The sequence below is a fragment of the Colius striatus genome, chromosome 3, assembly GCF_028858725.1.
Source record: "Colius striatus isolate bColStr4 chromosome 3, bColStr4.1.hap1, whole genome shotgun sequence".
Lineage (NCBI taxonomy): Eukaryota > Metazoa > Chordata > Aves > Coliiformes > Coliidae > Colius > Colius striatus.
The window spans coordinates 17,319,124-17,333,975 of NC_084761.1; the positions used below are offsets into that span (position 1 = coordinate 17,319,124).

A 14,852-nucleotide genomic window follows, 5' to 3' on the forward strand; every position below is an offset into this window, starting at 1 on the left:
GACCCCAAGCCTGGCTGGGGAGCTGCACCTGAACCCTGCTGTACTCCCACACTGGGGGGCTGAGGTGAGCGGGTGGCTTGGGGGGCCAGCGGTCGGGGCTGGTGTGGAGCACCCCACGCTGCTTTCCAGGGTGCAAATGCCGCATGGGTGTGTGTGCACTCTCAGCACTGCTCCCTTCACTTGTCCACCACTCCCCTCAACCTCTCCTCCCTTCGTGTGTGCAGCACCTCCTAATCCCTGCTCCCTTTCCGTGTGCAACACTTCCTCGGCTCCTTCGTGTGTGAAACACTCCTGCAACCGCTTCTCCCTTCGCGTGCGTTAACCACCGCGCCGCTCCCCTCGGCTGCGCATCACCTCCCCAGCCCCTTCTCCCTTCGCCCGTGCAGCACTCACTCCGCACCCCGCTCCCTTGGGCACGTGCCGCAGCCCCCCGCGCGTGCGGCGCCGTCCCCCCCGGCCGCTGCCGGTTCCCGCGGGCGCCGCGCGGGGCGGGGCGGACCGGCCCCCGCCCCCGCCCCCGCGGCGCTGCCATTGGCGGCGGGGCCGGGCCGTGCCGTGCCGGGCCGGGCCGGGCCGGGGGAGGCGGCGGCGGCGGCGGCGGCCGGTACAACCCGCGCCCCCCGCCCCGCCCGGCGCGGTGCGGCGGCTCCGGCATGTCGCGGAAGAAGGCGGCTCGCAGCAAGGGCGGCGGTGCCGCGCCCTCCGCCGCGCTGCCCCCCGCCGCCCCGGGGCCCGGCCGGGCCGCCGCCGCCGCCGCCCCGCGGGGCTCCGCGCCCGCCCCCGAGCTGCCCCGCAACGGCGGCGCGGCGGCCGGGCGGCCCTCGCTGAGCAGCAGCGGCGAGTTCTACGATCTCGCCTTCAAGGTGCGGGGTCCGGGGGGAGGGGAGCGCGCGGAGGTCGGAGCACGGTGCACGGAGCCGGTGCGGGGTCCGTCGGGTGCGGGGGACGGGGTGCAGCTTCCCCGCGGCCGCTGGAGAAGTTCCCGGGAGCGGGCGGGCATCCCTCCTCCCCTCCCTCCCGGCTCCGGCTTCGCACCGCTCCTGGATGCTGCCGCCGGGGCTCTGGCCGGGGCCGGGCTGAGCAGGGGGCTGCGCCCGCAGAATCCCCGGTGGCGGGGCTGCTTCTGCGGGACTTTTGCAAGTGATGCCTCAGGGCTTTCTGCTTTGCTGAGTTTCTGGGGCCCCTCACAGGGGGAAAGATGCGGTTGTGAAACGGGGCGAGGGTATGCCTTGAGTCGCATCAAATCTGCTCTGGCTGCTGGTGAAATGTCTCCAGCTTGCGCCTTCTTCTAAGGGCTCAGGTGGCTTCTTCTCCTCGCTGCTTCAGATCTAACGTATTTGCACCCCCCTCCATCGTGCGACCTGATGCAAGCCCAGCTTGGAGCTTGCTAAACGGTTTTGGCTGAGGCTGCAATCCAGCACGACCCATCTGACTGCATTTCTAACACAGATCTTCGTAGCCCAGCGTGGGGGATTAAGCTTTGAGAAGATGGTGTTTGCTATGGCGTGTGTATGCTGTGCCAGAAGGCTCGGTGTAGTTGTTGTGGCCATCACGTTGTTAGAATTTGGGACATGGGGTAGGAGATGAAGGGTGCTCAAGAAGTTAATTTGGTTGCTTTGGTCCTGATCCAGCTGCAGTGGCGGTTCAACAGCATCCCTACAATGGAGCTACCTCTTCATCACACTGTTTCCTGGCTCCTTGATTCTCAGTGTCCAGGCTGGGGCTTTCCTTGAGGAATGCCCCCATGGCCCAGGGCTGAGCCGAACCAGGTTTCAGATAACCCCAAACATGCCAAGGACCCAAAACCTCTGATAACGCTCTGGCTGGTTTTGAAGCAGTGGCAGAAAGTGTTTCACAGTCAGTAAAAACCTGGTTTATTAAACTTTCCTGTACCCCTCACTGGAAACCAGAGCTCTGCGAGAGGCAGTGGGCAAATGTGAGCCCTGGGCACAGGGTCCTGATCACCAAGCCCTTGATATGAGCCTGGCCCCGGGTGCTGTGGTGCTGAAGATGCTTTTGAGGGTCTCTGTGTTCCAGAACAGAGGTCTAGAAAATTTAAAAAGAACCAATTCTACTGTTTTGTACTAAAAATTACTTACCCACCCCCCCCCTTCCCCGAGCTTCTCACAGATATGCCTGTGGGCTCGCTGGCTTCCTAATCCTGTTGTGCCGGAGCTTGGTGTGTGGCTGCGTGTGGTGCTCCAGTGCTGGGCTCTGCACCGTGGGCAATGCAGCATCATTGCTCCCCTCCCTGGCCATGCCCCCTGCCCCAAAACAAGCTACAGCTGTGGCTGAGGCTACTGCCAGCCCTCAGGACCGAGACATGGAGCAGTGGGGGCATTTGTGGCTTCAGGTGGCTCCTGCCTGGGTTCAGCATGACCCAGGGCAGTGCATTCAGTCACGGGCTAATGGCTTGCAGAAGGCTAATGGCAGGGCTCTCTGGAGAGAGGGAAGCCTGCCGTGTCGGCATGGATCAGTGTGGGTGCACAAGCTGCTAACACCGCTTGGCTGCATGCTCCAGGATTTCTCAATGGCGGGAAGCTGTTGTCCCACTCAGGACAGGAGGGAAGGACAGGACAGGAAGGGATGTGGTTTGAGCAGAGGCTTCGGGGAGCTGCATTTGGGAGCAGCTTCAGCTCTGCTGTGGTTTCTTTGTGGTGGGATGGGTGCCTGCCCCATCAGCATCTGAGGCTGCTGCTGGCTGGGGAGACTGAGACAGCAGCAGGAGCTGCTCTCTTGGCACCTGCTGAGGATGGGGAGAGTGGCCATGAGGCTGTGTGGGTCATGCTGTAGGAGTCTGCTTGCAGAGTGTACCCCTGGAATTGGCATCATGCTCAGAGCCCCCATGGAGTCTTCCCATGGGCAGCGGTGCTCATCTGAAAGCCCTGTGTGTGGTGGGGTGCAGGGTGTTTCGTGGGAGCACCAGGGGCAGCGTGGGCCCCACAGCCGTGGAGTCACATCCTGCCTCGCCCAGACAGAACCTCTTGGTTTACAGGGAGTGTTTGTGCGCCCACGGGGGACCTGTTAAGTACTGGTCAGGGGAAGGTGTCTCGAGTTTGGCCAGTGCTTGGGAACACACATGATGCAGGCTGGGGACTGTGGAGCTTATTCTTCTCCCCCTAACCCTCCTCTGGGTCTGCAGACATTGCTCTTGAATGTGCTTTATTTCCTCTCTCTCAAGAATATGGGATCTGCTTCCTGCTCCCAGGATGGAGCTTTTCATATGGAGACGGGTGACAGCTATGGTGGGGCTTCCTCCCTGAAACCCGGTGTCTAGCACTCCCCTCCCTCCCTCGCAGGTGATGCTGGTGGGCGACTCGGGGGTCGGCAAAACCTGCTTACTGGTGAGATTCAAAGATGGTGCTTTCCTTGCCGGCAGCTTCATTTCCACGGTTGGAATCGACTTCAGGGTAAGTACCTGGGAGCTCCCTGGCCCCTGCCCATGGGGGCTGGCAGGTGAGTGATGGCTTTTGCAGAGGAGTAACAGAATGTTGCTCCAAGGACTTAAACCCAAAATGTGTCATCTCCAACTGGGGCACCTCAGGGCTGATCAACTATCTGATGGCAGCGGCAGCACAGCAGCCTCTTCACTACCGCTTTGCATGAGGATGAGGAATATGTCCTCTGCTCTGAGTCCTGGCGATGGTTCGTGTAAGAACAACTGCTGAGGCCCAGTGAAAATTTCTCCCTGAGTCAGTTTCCGTGTTTTTACGGTTTTGAAACAGGACTGACACAAACTAAAATCTCTTGGAAACATCTCTTGAGAGCAGCTCTGGGATGCTGATGTGGGATATGGTGCTGGGGTGGCCCCACACCCTCTGGCATGGAGGTAATGTGTTGTGCCGATGGATCTCGGAGCTCTCAGAGAGGTTTTTTTTTTGTTGGTGGCAACTAAAGCATCTTGGTGCTGGGGCAGCCCTGACAGCAGTGTGTTGGGACTGTGGGAACCTGCTCCAAGGAGGGAATAATGTAAGGAGTAGCGGGGCAGAAGAGGAGACAGCTTATCTCCTGCAATGCCCCGGTGTGGGCAGAGCATCCTTGGTGCTGTCCAGGGCCCTCAAAGCCTTTTCTGGGTGGCATTTCCCCAGCAGTACCCTGCTGAGACTGGGGGATTTCTGCCCAGGGATGTCTGTCCAGGCAACCCCTGGGGAATGTGGGTTGTGGTGCTGCCCCGAGCACCCTGAGTTGCAGAGCTGTCACCCCTGGGCTGGGACAGCAGAGTGAGAGGGATGGCGACGTTACAAAGATGGCATCAAAGACACCTTAAAGAAGCTGTGAAGGATGAGCAAGGGAGCTTTGCTACTACAGCAGCAGGCAGCAGCATACGTGGCCTGGGTTGCTGGGCTGACCATTAGATGCTCCCTGTCCTTCAGAAGTTCACCAACCCCTTGCTTCTCCCCAAACCACGAGCTCACTATCCCCAAGACATCCGTCTGGTGCCACAAGCTCCTGGGGGAGGCTCAGGCCTTGGGGTCGGGGCCGTGCCTGGTGTATGTGCTCTCCTTGCCCCGCTCTCGGGACACCAGCTGCATCGTCTCACCATGCTGTAGCTTTTTGGCTCCATTTCGGTGCTGCAGTGGCGATGGGTTCCTGTGGTGAAGAGCTGGTGGTGTTGCCAAGTGCCAGCTTTGAATCCTCCCAACTGTCTTCTCTCGGCAGGATCTCAGATCTCACCCTTTCCTGGAGGATTTCTGGGAGAGGAGTGTCTCTTGCAACCTGCTATTTCACCGGGGTGTGAATAATAACTTGCTGGTGGAGTGACAAGTGGCAGAGATGAGGGACGGCTCGGAAGGCCTTTAGAAAGCAAGCAATGTTCTCCCGCAAATAGGCATTTGGCGCAGAGCAGCACTGCGGGCTGCAGCAGCGACATGGTGGGGTTGGTACTTTGGAGCCCATCATTTTATACAAGGGTAATTACACGGTGTTTCAGGTGTTCTTAAAATGAAAAGCGTTTTATTACTGATTGCCATGACTGATACCAAGGGCAGCCATAAAATCCTGTGACTTATTGATTAGAGCACTGAAACGACTACTACTGAGAAGCAATCAAATTAGGGTTAATTTACTTCTGTAATAGAGCTGCTAGAGCTACATCAGCTTGAAATGTGCAGATTATACAGCGGGAAAGATCATGTGTGTGCCCTAAAACTCATTAATACCATCTTTGTGAGGCATTCATCATTTTGGGGGGATGTGGAAACAGTTTTTGCTTGCACGTCTGTTTCCGTCGAGACAATCCCATTTGCAGGCACTGTGTGATCGTGGCCCTCTCACCATTTGCATCACGATGCAGATGAAGCTCTGGGGTGGTAACACTGGAGGCTTCTGCCGGCAGAGCATGTTTTGGTTTGAATTGGTGTCGATCTAATAACGAAAGTGTCACATCGCAGCTCGTTTTCTCTGTAATCCCAGAATCTGGCATCGGGTTTTCTGACTGAAGCAAGTGAGGCTGCTCGCGGCCACGGGCAGCTGTGGCTGGAGAAGGCAGTCGCTGGGGTTCTGCTGCATTCACCTTGGACTGTCACAAGAGGCCCTGAGCAAGTGCAGGATGTTATTTCAGTGCATCTGACTTCTTTTGGTGGGGTTTGCAGTGGTCGCTGAGCCTCGCTGGCAGCAGAGACCGTGGGGACCTCCCCAAGGCCAGGCCATGCAGCAGCTGCGCTCCTGTGCACGCCTGACCTTGCCGGGCCCAGGGAGAGCTGCTAGGAGCCTGGGGACAGCCTGGGGACTTCACGGGGTTGGAGCTGCCCAGCTCCTGCTGTTGTTTTTTGGACTGTCCCCTCTCCTCTAGATACTGTCTGGTCTCTGTGAGCACCCTGGGATGGAGCTGTGTTGGGGATCAGCCCTCGTGCCCATCCAGCCATTCTCTGCCTCCTCTCCCGGTCCATCCGCCAGTGCCAGTGGGCTCCGGGATCACCCTCTTGTTTTCAAGGCTGTCAAACCATTAGATACACACAAAGCTATGGCTAATGGATTCTGTAGGCCTGAACAAACGTGAATAAATAGAAATCCATTAAAATTAATCTGGCATTACAGTTCCTAATGGCCCCCGAGGTTTTTTTCTCTCCTACTGTTTTATGCCAAGGAGAATCTCTTGCATTGTGTTTGTTTATTATCATCTCTTAAACAAAGAAGGATGCTGATCTAAATATATTTAGAATATAAACCACTGAAAGGGAAATGAAGATGATCATAGTACTAAAAAATGCATCGAAATATTACCTTTTGGCTTCTAGCTTAGGAGATGCTGAGGAAACACCTTTGAACATTGGGTTTGCTAGGGGAGCATCTTTACTTCCTCAGGAACACACCAGCCATCCCTGTTGAGCCAGGGCAGTGCTGAGGTGCCCAGGGTGCCGAGCTGAGGGTTTGGCCAGGGATACACTGCTGAGGTGAGACCCCTCTGCTGTGGGTGCCACCAAGGTGCCCAGAACCCTTGGGTGAGGGATCTTGCTGCCAGCGGCGGCTTAGTCTGAGCAGAGGGCTCACTTGGAGTGACAGAAACTTCAGTCTGAGTTACTGTGATGCTTTCCCCAGAGGGAAACGCCTTCTGTGGGAACAGACTCTTTTCTGGCTCTGGTGTCATCTCTGGAGTTTCCAGATGTTGCTAGATACCAGGGGGCTTAATTATTCCCTCCCTGCTGCGTGGTTGTGCTGAGCTGCAGCATGAGGTCTTCCTTCTTGCCTTCCCTGTGTCTAGGGGATCTTGGCAGATCCAGCTTGGGGGCAGTGGTGCGGCTGGGTCTGTCCCTGCAGATCCCACCAGTGAGGGCAGAGTGGCTCTCTGGGGCAGGTCGTGCATGCTTTCCTAACTCCATACATGAGAATTTTGGGGAGAAGGGTCTCTGTCGAAAGAGCAGGTTTGGCTCAGAACCGTGACTCCCATTTTTCTCAGTGCTAACGAAGGAGCTGCTGTTTGCTGTCATCTTGGGAACACTGCACAAACCTTGACAGAAATGCAAGTTCCAACGGTACTTCAGCCTTGCAACAGCTAACTAAGGAGAGGAATGTCTCCAAAGGGCTGTGCTGTGTGAGCCCACTGTGGGCCCTCCTGCTGGTGCTGGGCTCCGAGGGGCTACCCAGCCGCTGCTCACAGCCCTGTGCTCTGTCCCGAGCTTCACAGGGTCAGGAGAGGGAAGGTTTTTCTACTAATTGGACCTGAAAGGAGAAGAACATAAAAGGAAAAAAAAATAAAGATGAGACTCTTCTCCCCAGGAAGAGGTGCTAATGAGTTTCTTTACATTAGCAGGGGAGATGGCTTCTGTGCTAATCAGTGGGATGAAGCCATTAGGAAGCCTTTGCTGGCAGAGTTCAGAGCAGGGTGGCTGGTGTTCATTTTCCACGAGGTCTGTAGCGATATCGCTTCTTTCTTGCTGTCCCAAGGAGCAGGAGCAAACCAACCTGTTCCTGGCACACAGCATGCTTAAGTGCTGCTGAAGGAGGAAGAAGGTGCCAGCCATGGTGTTTTGGCACAGTTTTGGGGTCCCTAAGCAGGCAGCTGGGTGCAGAATCATGGAATCATTTGGTTGGAAAAGACTTTTAAGCTCATTGAGTCCAACCACTAACCTCACACTGCCAAGCCCGCCACTAAACCATGTTCCTGAGGGAATATTTCCTCTGCAGGTTGGGCTTTGACACCCACCAGCTTGCAGCAGCATGACCAGGAGGGATTTCTGCAGGTTGTTACCTGCGGGCATGCAGCAGAGGCCACACTCTGTGCTCCAGCCTTGGCCCTGCCACAGGTAATCTGCCTGCTGGGGCAGCTGCTCTGTGCTCTCGATACAGGCTGTCACTTATGATGCTGAGCTTTAAGGACTCTTGATGACATTCATCCCTGTGCTGCTTTGGGGGTGGAATCAGCAGTATATAATATGGTTTTTTGCATAAGAGATTTGTTGCATCTCTGTTTATTTTTTGTATTGTGTGTGTGTGTGTGTGTGCACCTTCTGTCGGATAAACAGCAGCTGCTGGCTGTCCGCTGGCTTCCTCCACAAGCTTAACTTTGCAGGAGAGGTGGAAAGCTCTGTTCCAGCCGTTTAGGGTACACAAGCTAACACTGGCCACGGTCTGCATTTGACAGATCTGGCCCTGGGTCTCCGTGTACTCAGGGGAGGGAGGTGTGGACGCCCTGAGCATCTGCTGGTCCCCAGCAGGTGCCCACAGCCCTGCCCTTGGGTGATACTCCAGCGCAGCCTTCGCCGTGGTGCAACCTGTAGCCATCTGAAAGCCAAGGGCTGGCTTTTATCTCAGGGATTGGCTCGGAGCACTAGCAGGGCTAATTTTCTGATGGATCAATCTGGAAAAAGTGGGAGGGGATCTGCTTAGGCCAGAAGAAAGAAATGGAAATAAATTAATTCTGGCATGTCTTTCTATACAAAATTAGTCCCAAACGTTTGAGGGAAGGAGCTCTGGGCATGCAGCAGAGCGTTCCATTCAGATGCTTTGCAGTGTAGCATGGCAACGTCTGCAGGGTCAGGTAGGGGGCTGCTGCAGGCTGCAAGTCCTTGGGTTTAGGTTGTTCCCTGGGGCTGTGAGCTGAAGCAGCAGAGGGGACAGCCCTGGCTCCTGCAGTGGAGGTGCCCTTCCCTTGGGAGGTGCTCTTCCCTAGGTTGCTTGTGCCAAATGTCCCTGTGTGGGGCTGCCATGCCAGTGGCAGCGTGCAGGGAAGGAGCCCTTTGTGGGTGCTGGCACGGCCAGGTGGGCAGGGGCTGCCTGTGTGCCTGCCTTGGGGGATGTTTCCAGCAGCTGTTTGTCTGAAATGGGCTTGTTCCACATCTCCAATCACTGTATAAATTTTAATAGAAGCCTGTAGCTGATTTGGTACTTTTGCCTTTCTCACTATGAGGAAAGCTGGTCTAGATTTGCCCAGAGGAGCTTTCTTGTGATGTTTTCCACTCTTTCTGCCTGGTTGCAGGAGGCAGATGAGATACTGGCACTAGTGCCCTAAGGATCAGGCCCTGCCTGTGCCCAGCTGCAGGCAAGGCAGGTCCTGGAGAGCCCATGCAGGGAGGGCAGGTGCTTGTTAGCCAGAATCACTATGGTTTTATCAATTTATGTCATGTCTGACTCTTGGGATGACAGCTTCTCCGCAGCTGATGCTGGTTCCTGTTCCCCACTCCCAGGATGGACTCTCTAGGGAGTAAATAGCTGTTTTTTCCTGGGAAACTGATCCCTGCTTTGCTTTCGGCTGTTGCTGTCCTCCCTTGCAGAGGGACACAGCTTTGCAGTCAGCGAAGCCTGTCATTTGCATGCAGGGGCTCAGTTGCCAAGAGATGCTGCGAGCAGCTCCCGTGGAGGGCTGCACCCGCTTTCTCACATCTGCTAGGATTTTATTCCTGTTTCTTTGGCTCTTGCATTTGTGTTTAAAAAAAACCCAAACCAACTCCTCGGTGTGCTCCAGTTCTGAAGCATACCAGTAAACTGCAAACACCCATGTGCTGGTGGTAATCCCGGTGGACAACAGACTCGATTCTTGCCTTGGGGGAGGCAAAGAGAAGTAAGATGAATGTCTTCAAAGTGGAGAAGTGCTTGAGCTGCTCTTTAAATGAGCAGCTGGAGGAGCATCAAGACCCAGAGCCTGGTTAAGGAAACTGAACCAGTTTGCAGGATGGTGTGAAGGTGCCTTCCCCACTCTCGGCATGCCGGGGCCTCTCCCACCCCCTCGGTGTTTAGGAAATACCACCCAGAATAGATCAGTTGTTTAATCCAAGTGTGAAATTTTGCATCCATCTCTGCTGATGGTGAGAGCGCTGGGGACGTGGGGGTTTGTGGGAGATGCTCCTGGAAGGGTGCCGGTGTCTCCCAGGCTCCCACCGCCCCACTGCTGTGCAGTGCCTTCCCAGTGTGTGCTAACAGCTGCCGGCCCCACGGGTCTGTCCTGGTCCAGAATGGTTGGCATAAAAGATGTATTGGCTCAGGTAGGGGGCAGGAGGCCTGTGGTGCTCGGGAGCTGCAGAAACAGGGCACAGGCAGGGAAAAACTACACTTGGGGGCTGCTGGTGGAAGGAAGGAAGTTGAAAAGCTCTTCACCTTAATCTGCTTCTGTATCCCCCTCGTTAGAGCTGTGTGGGAGCTCAGAACCCTGTTAGAGGATAGGGACCAATATGGTGGAATGTCGGCTGGAAACTACGGTTCCCACGTGTCTGCAGCCTGTCATGGGAAGGTCGAGCCAAGTCACTTCCCGAGCCTTGTGCTGTCTGACCAGAACATCTCTCAGCCTTTGATTTCTTCTCCTGGTGAGTTGTGCTGCCGCACAGGCAGGTAGGGAAGTGACATCCGGGTGCCTGTGTTGGCACTGCGGCATCCCCTCCCCAAGGGCCATCAGCAGGCACAGCCGTGGGTGTACAGGGCTGGCGACGTCTGTCTGCTCTGCCCTTGGCATGGGGATGGCACTGTGCCATGAGGATGGCTGCCTGCATTCCTGCAGCCCTCCCATGCCTCTGTCTGCTGTCTGTTTTCCCTGCAGCAGCATGAGAAGGTATGTCCTGCTTCACATGGTGTAACATTGTCCAAGTTTTTGACGGTAGCTCAGTGGCTTCCAAGTGCCCAGCAAGGTCCTGGGGGGTGGTTGGGTATTGGTGAGGGGGTGATGGACCTGTTCATGTGAGCATCCTTGCTGCAGCATCTCCTGCAGGGACAGTTCTGCCTGTGAGCAGCAGCCAGAGGCATTTCTCCACATCTTCTGGGGAGTGAGTCACTGTCCCATTCCCCACTTCGTCCAGCCTAGCAGGTTCCCAGGGTGAGGAGGATGAAGAAGTTGATGCTGGAGGAAGGCTGTGGGCAGACAGATGTGGTGTATCTGTGGCTCTCTGGATGGTGCAAAATTGGTCCCAGGGAGGTCAATTTGGGTGCTGGAGCATCAGCTGCCCCAGTGCAGAGCCAGGCGTGATGCTGGGTCGCTCCTGGTGCTGGGGCCTGCGAGGGAGCATTTTATAGCCAATAAAACATTTAAATGGGTCTAGAGTAAGTCTAAATGGTTTGAATATTTAATGGAATACATTTGGCTTCATTTCACTTTCATCTTTTATTTGTGATAAAATACTGAATTCAGCTGTGCAGAACTGGGTTTTTCTTTGAAAGTGGAGGGAAGGCGGGGGGGAGCAGGCTTGGACGTGCCACTGCCTCCACTGCCTGCTTCCCCCACCAAGGGCATTTCAGGGCATCCCTGCCCATGGCTCTCACCTTGCTTGCCCCCTGTATTCCCCCCGGAGCCCTCGCTGCCTCTCCACAGAGCTGCTGCCTCATCTTGTTATTGCTGATTAATTATTTGCCCTCAGCAGACTTTGGTTTATTGCCGGTGTGTATGCACGTGAGGGAGGGCAAGGTGCTGCTCCTGGGTTCAGCAGTGCTGGGGGGGGCTGCAGTAGGATGTCCTTCATCCTCGTTCCCAAAAAGCTGGTGTGTGGGGAGCCAAGCTGGCTGGCTGTTCATTAGCCTTCCCTGACAACCACTTTCTCTGCTGTCCTCATGTCTGCAAAGGGTGGTGAGACTTGAGCTGTAGGGATAGCGGTCAGGATGGTCCCATCGGTGGGGCTCCTGCTGGGACCTTGATGGTAACGCTGAGACTCAGTGTGGCAGATTGGAAGGGCAGTTCCAAAGCCTGGAACAGCGAGTGCCACCAGCAGATCATCTCTCTCAGGGAAAACAAGTGGGAAAAACACTCCCATCCAAGTGGATTGAGGCTGTGTTTACAGTGGAAGGAGCTGCAGCATGGTGTGTGTCAGAGCGATTGTCTGGTCGTCCTTGGCCCAGCAGAAGGGAAGGGAGCCACAGTGCTGCTGTCTTTGTGAATGCTGGAGCTGCCCCAGCCCCACTGGCAGGGATCTCTGCACAGTGGTGTAACTCATACAGCCTTGTTTATCTAACAGGGGCACACAGCATTTTTAATCCCTGGGCCGTTGCCTTGAAAGACTGCAGAACCTCTCAGAAGCAATACCCGATATTTTACCTCTATGCCTGCATTGGAGAAAGTATTTCTCCCTGGTCATAACTAATATGTGTTGAGAGATGATACTTCTTCAGCTTTAAAGATTGGTGGCCATTGCTCTGGTTCACAGCTGTCCCAGGTTGAGAAGATGCCCAGTGAGAGGTCGGGGCCTTGGTGATGCTTCAGGGCTTCTGTATGGGGAAGAACAATAGAATTCTTCACATTGGGGAAGACCTTTGTCAAGTCTAGCCATTCCCCCAGCACTGCCACAGCCACCACTAACCATGTCCCTCAGCCCCCCAGCTACATGGCTTTGTAATCCCTCCAGGGATGGAGACTCCACCACTGCCCTGGGCAGCCTGTGCCAGGGCTTGGTAACCCTTTTGGCAAATAAATGTTCGTGTGAGACACTGTGGGAGCCAGCGCTGCCTGCAGGCAGGTCAGCAGGCAGGAAAGGTCGTCTTCTAGAGGTTGTACGACTGGCAGCATGTCTCTGAGGATGCAGCTGGTCCTGTTCTGAACATCTGGACAGGTTTAGTTTCATTTTATGTGGGTTTTTTTAGATGTAATTTATTGAAAGGAAGGGAGTAGGAGACAGCCATGCCCAGCAGCATCAACGCAGCGACACAACACGCTGGGGAAACGGAGGCTTTGGTTTTGCCAGCTTTGCTTGCGCGGGCGTCGCCACGGCAACCCTCCCCCCACCGCCTCACCAAGCGAGCGGTATTAGCCAAGTGCTGCAAAGCTGCCACTGCCGGCCCTGGACACCCGCTGCCTGCCCTGGGCACCCACTGCCTGCCATAGGTACCTGCTGCCTGCCATGGGCACCCACTGCCTACCATAGGCACCTGCTTCCTGCCGTGGGCACCCACTGCCTGCTGTGGGCACCTGCTGCCTGCCATGGGCACCCACTGCCTACCATAGGTACCTGCTGCCTGCCGTGGGCACCCACTGCCTACCATAGGCACCTGCTTGCTGCCGTGGGCACCCACTGCCTGCTGTGGGCACCTGCTGCCTGCCATGGGCACCCACTGCCTACCATAGGTACCTGCTGCCTGCCGTGGGCACCCACTGCCTAACATAGGTACCTGCTGCCTGCCGTGGGCACCCACTGCCTACCATAGGTACCTGCTGCCTGCCGTGGGCACCCACTGCGTACCATAGGTACCTGCTGCCTGCCCTGGGCACCCGCTGCCTGCTGTGGGCACCCACTGCCTGCTGTGGACACCCACTGCCTACCATAGGTACCTGCTGCCTGCCCTGGGCACCCGCTGCCTGCTGTGGGCACCCACTGCCTGCTGTGGACACCCACTGCCTACCATAGGTACCTGCTGCCTGCCGTGGGCACCCACTGCCTACCATAGGTACCTGCTGCCTGCCATGGGCACTCACTGACTGCCCTGGGCACCCACTGCCTGCCGTGGGCACCTGCGGGGCTGTACGTGCCAGACACACAGCAGGAGGGTCCTGCCCCAGTGCTCTGCTCTGCTCCTTGGTACCACTGTCAGGGCTGGACTGACCTTGGCTCCTGGTACCATCCCTGTTGGTGTCAGCTCTTCGACTCTCCTCTACCCTTTGCTCTCAACCTTGAAACGACTTCCCGCTAATGACTGTTTTTTCACCCTCAAAGATGAGTAGAGGAGGCTGCTAAAGGTTTTCAAGAAGCCTCAGCCCCTCTGGGGAGTGCAGAGCTTGTCTGCTTGGTCAGCAGTGCTGAATTTGGTCCGAGTTGCTGGGGTTTGCTTCCCCTGTGCCGCTCGACGGCAGCAGGTCCCTGCCAGCACCTCCGTGCCTCACTGTTTCCTCTGAGCTGATGACTAAGAAAAACACAACTGTGTGGCTGGATGAATAATTCAGCCCAGCCTTGTTGTCAGGGGGTTCATAGAGAAGACCTTGTCCAGGCCCTTCCTTGTCAGAGGGGGCTGGTCCCTGGATGAGGATCTGTGCTGCAGCAGAGATGCAGTGCCCTGAGCGGTGCAGGGTCTCCACTCCCCTTCCTGGATGCACAGAGCCCTTTCCTTGTGCAGCCAGATGGCTGGGCTTTAATTTGTGAAGGTTTGTTTCCCCGGTGTTAAGCACACTCTGCTCTCGGGAGCTGTGGGGAAACAGATGTTTCTCTGAGGTCATGGACGTGGGAAGGACAGCACCATTTCCCTGGCATGCCCAGGTGCTGGCCCTCCTGCCCCGCTGGCAGCAAAGCCCCGTGGGCTCACTGCTCTCGGCGTCACCCCCTTTGCTGCGCGCCGTGGCGGAAGCGCCAGGGGATTGTTGCTACTCTCAGCATCAATTTTTAGAGCGCGGCGCGGGTTTTGGCAGCAGCAGCGGCCAGCCCACGCAGCCCCGAGCTGTGCCAGCCTCAGGAAGGACGGGCAGCTCTGCCGGGCTGGGAGCGAAGGGGCTTTCAGGGGGGACAACACACCATGCCGTATGCCCGTGCGTGGCACCAGCGTGGCAGGGCCGGCTCGAGCAGCGGGGCTGGGAAGGGACCCTGGTCTTCTGATGGCTATGCCACGCTGCCCCAGGCAGCCCTCACCAGTTGCATTTATTTTCCACTGTAACCATATGCTCTGGGGTGTTTCCATAGGGGCTGTGGGGTGCTGTGTGGTCACAGCAGTGGGGTCGGGGCTGTGAAGAGCCTCAAGCCTTACCCTGCAGGCGTGGGCTTCCTCGGGCTCCCGTGAGTCAGTGCTTTCTGAAGGAAGAGCTTTCCCAGGAGATCACGCATCGCAGGTTTCAGATGAGTGGGCTTTGCTTTTTCCTCTGAGTGCTGAGGCACACACGGCCTGAAGCCAACCCTGAGCAGCTCGAATGGTGCTGGGTCCCAAGCCCCGTGGGCACTCTTGTCTCCCTCTCAGGGACTCTGGCCACGGAAGAGGCTGGCTCCTTCCCCAGCTCCTTCCCTAATCCTGCGAGTTTGCTTATGTGG

At 56.5% G+C, this 14,852-nt stretch overlaps 1 protein-coding gene across 1 annotated transcript in view; it reads left to right on the plus strand.

Moving 5' to 3' along the window:
• Positions 1-653: 653 nt before the first annotated feature.
• RAB26 (RAB26, member RAS oncogene family) overlaps positions 654-14,852 on the plus strand; it is a 29,950-nt gene continuing 15,751 nt past the window's right edge. The window contains exons 1-2 of the mRNA XM_061992911.1: positions 654-863; positions 3,300-3,410. Of these exons, the coding sequence (XP_061848895.1) occupies positions 654-863; positions 3,300-3,410 (321 nt within the window). The remainder of the gene's footprint in view (positions 864-3,299; positions 3,411-14,852) is intronic.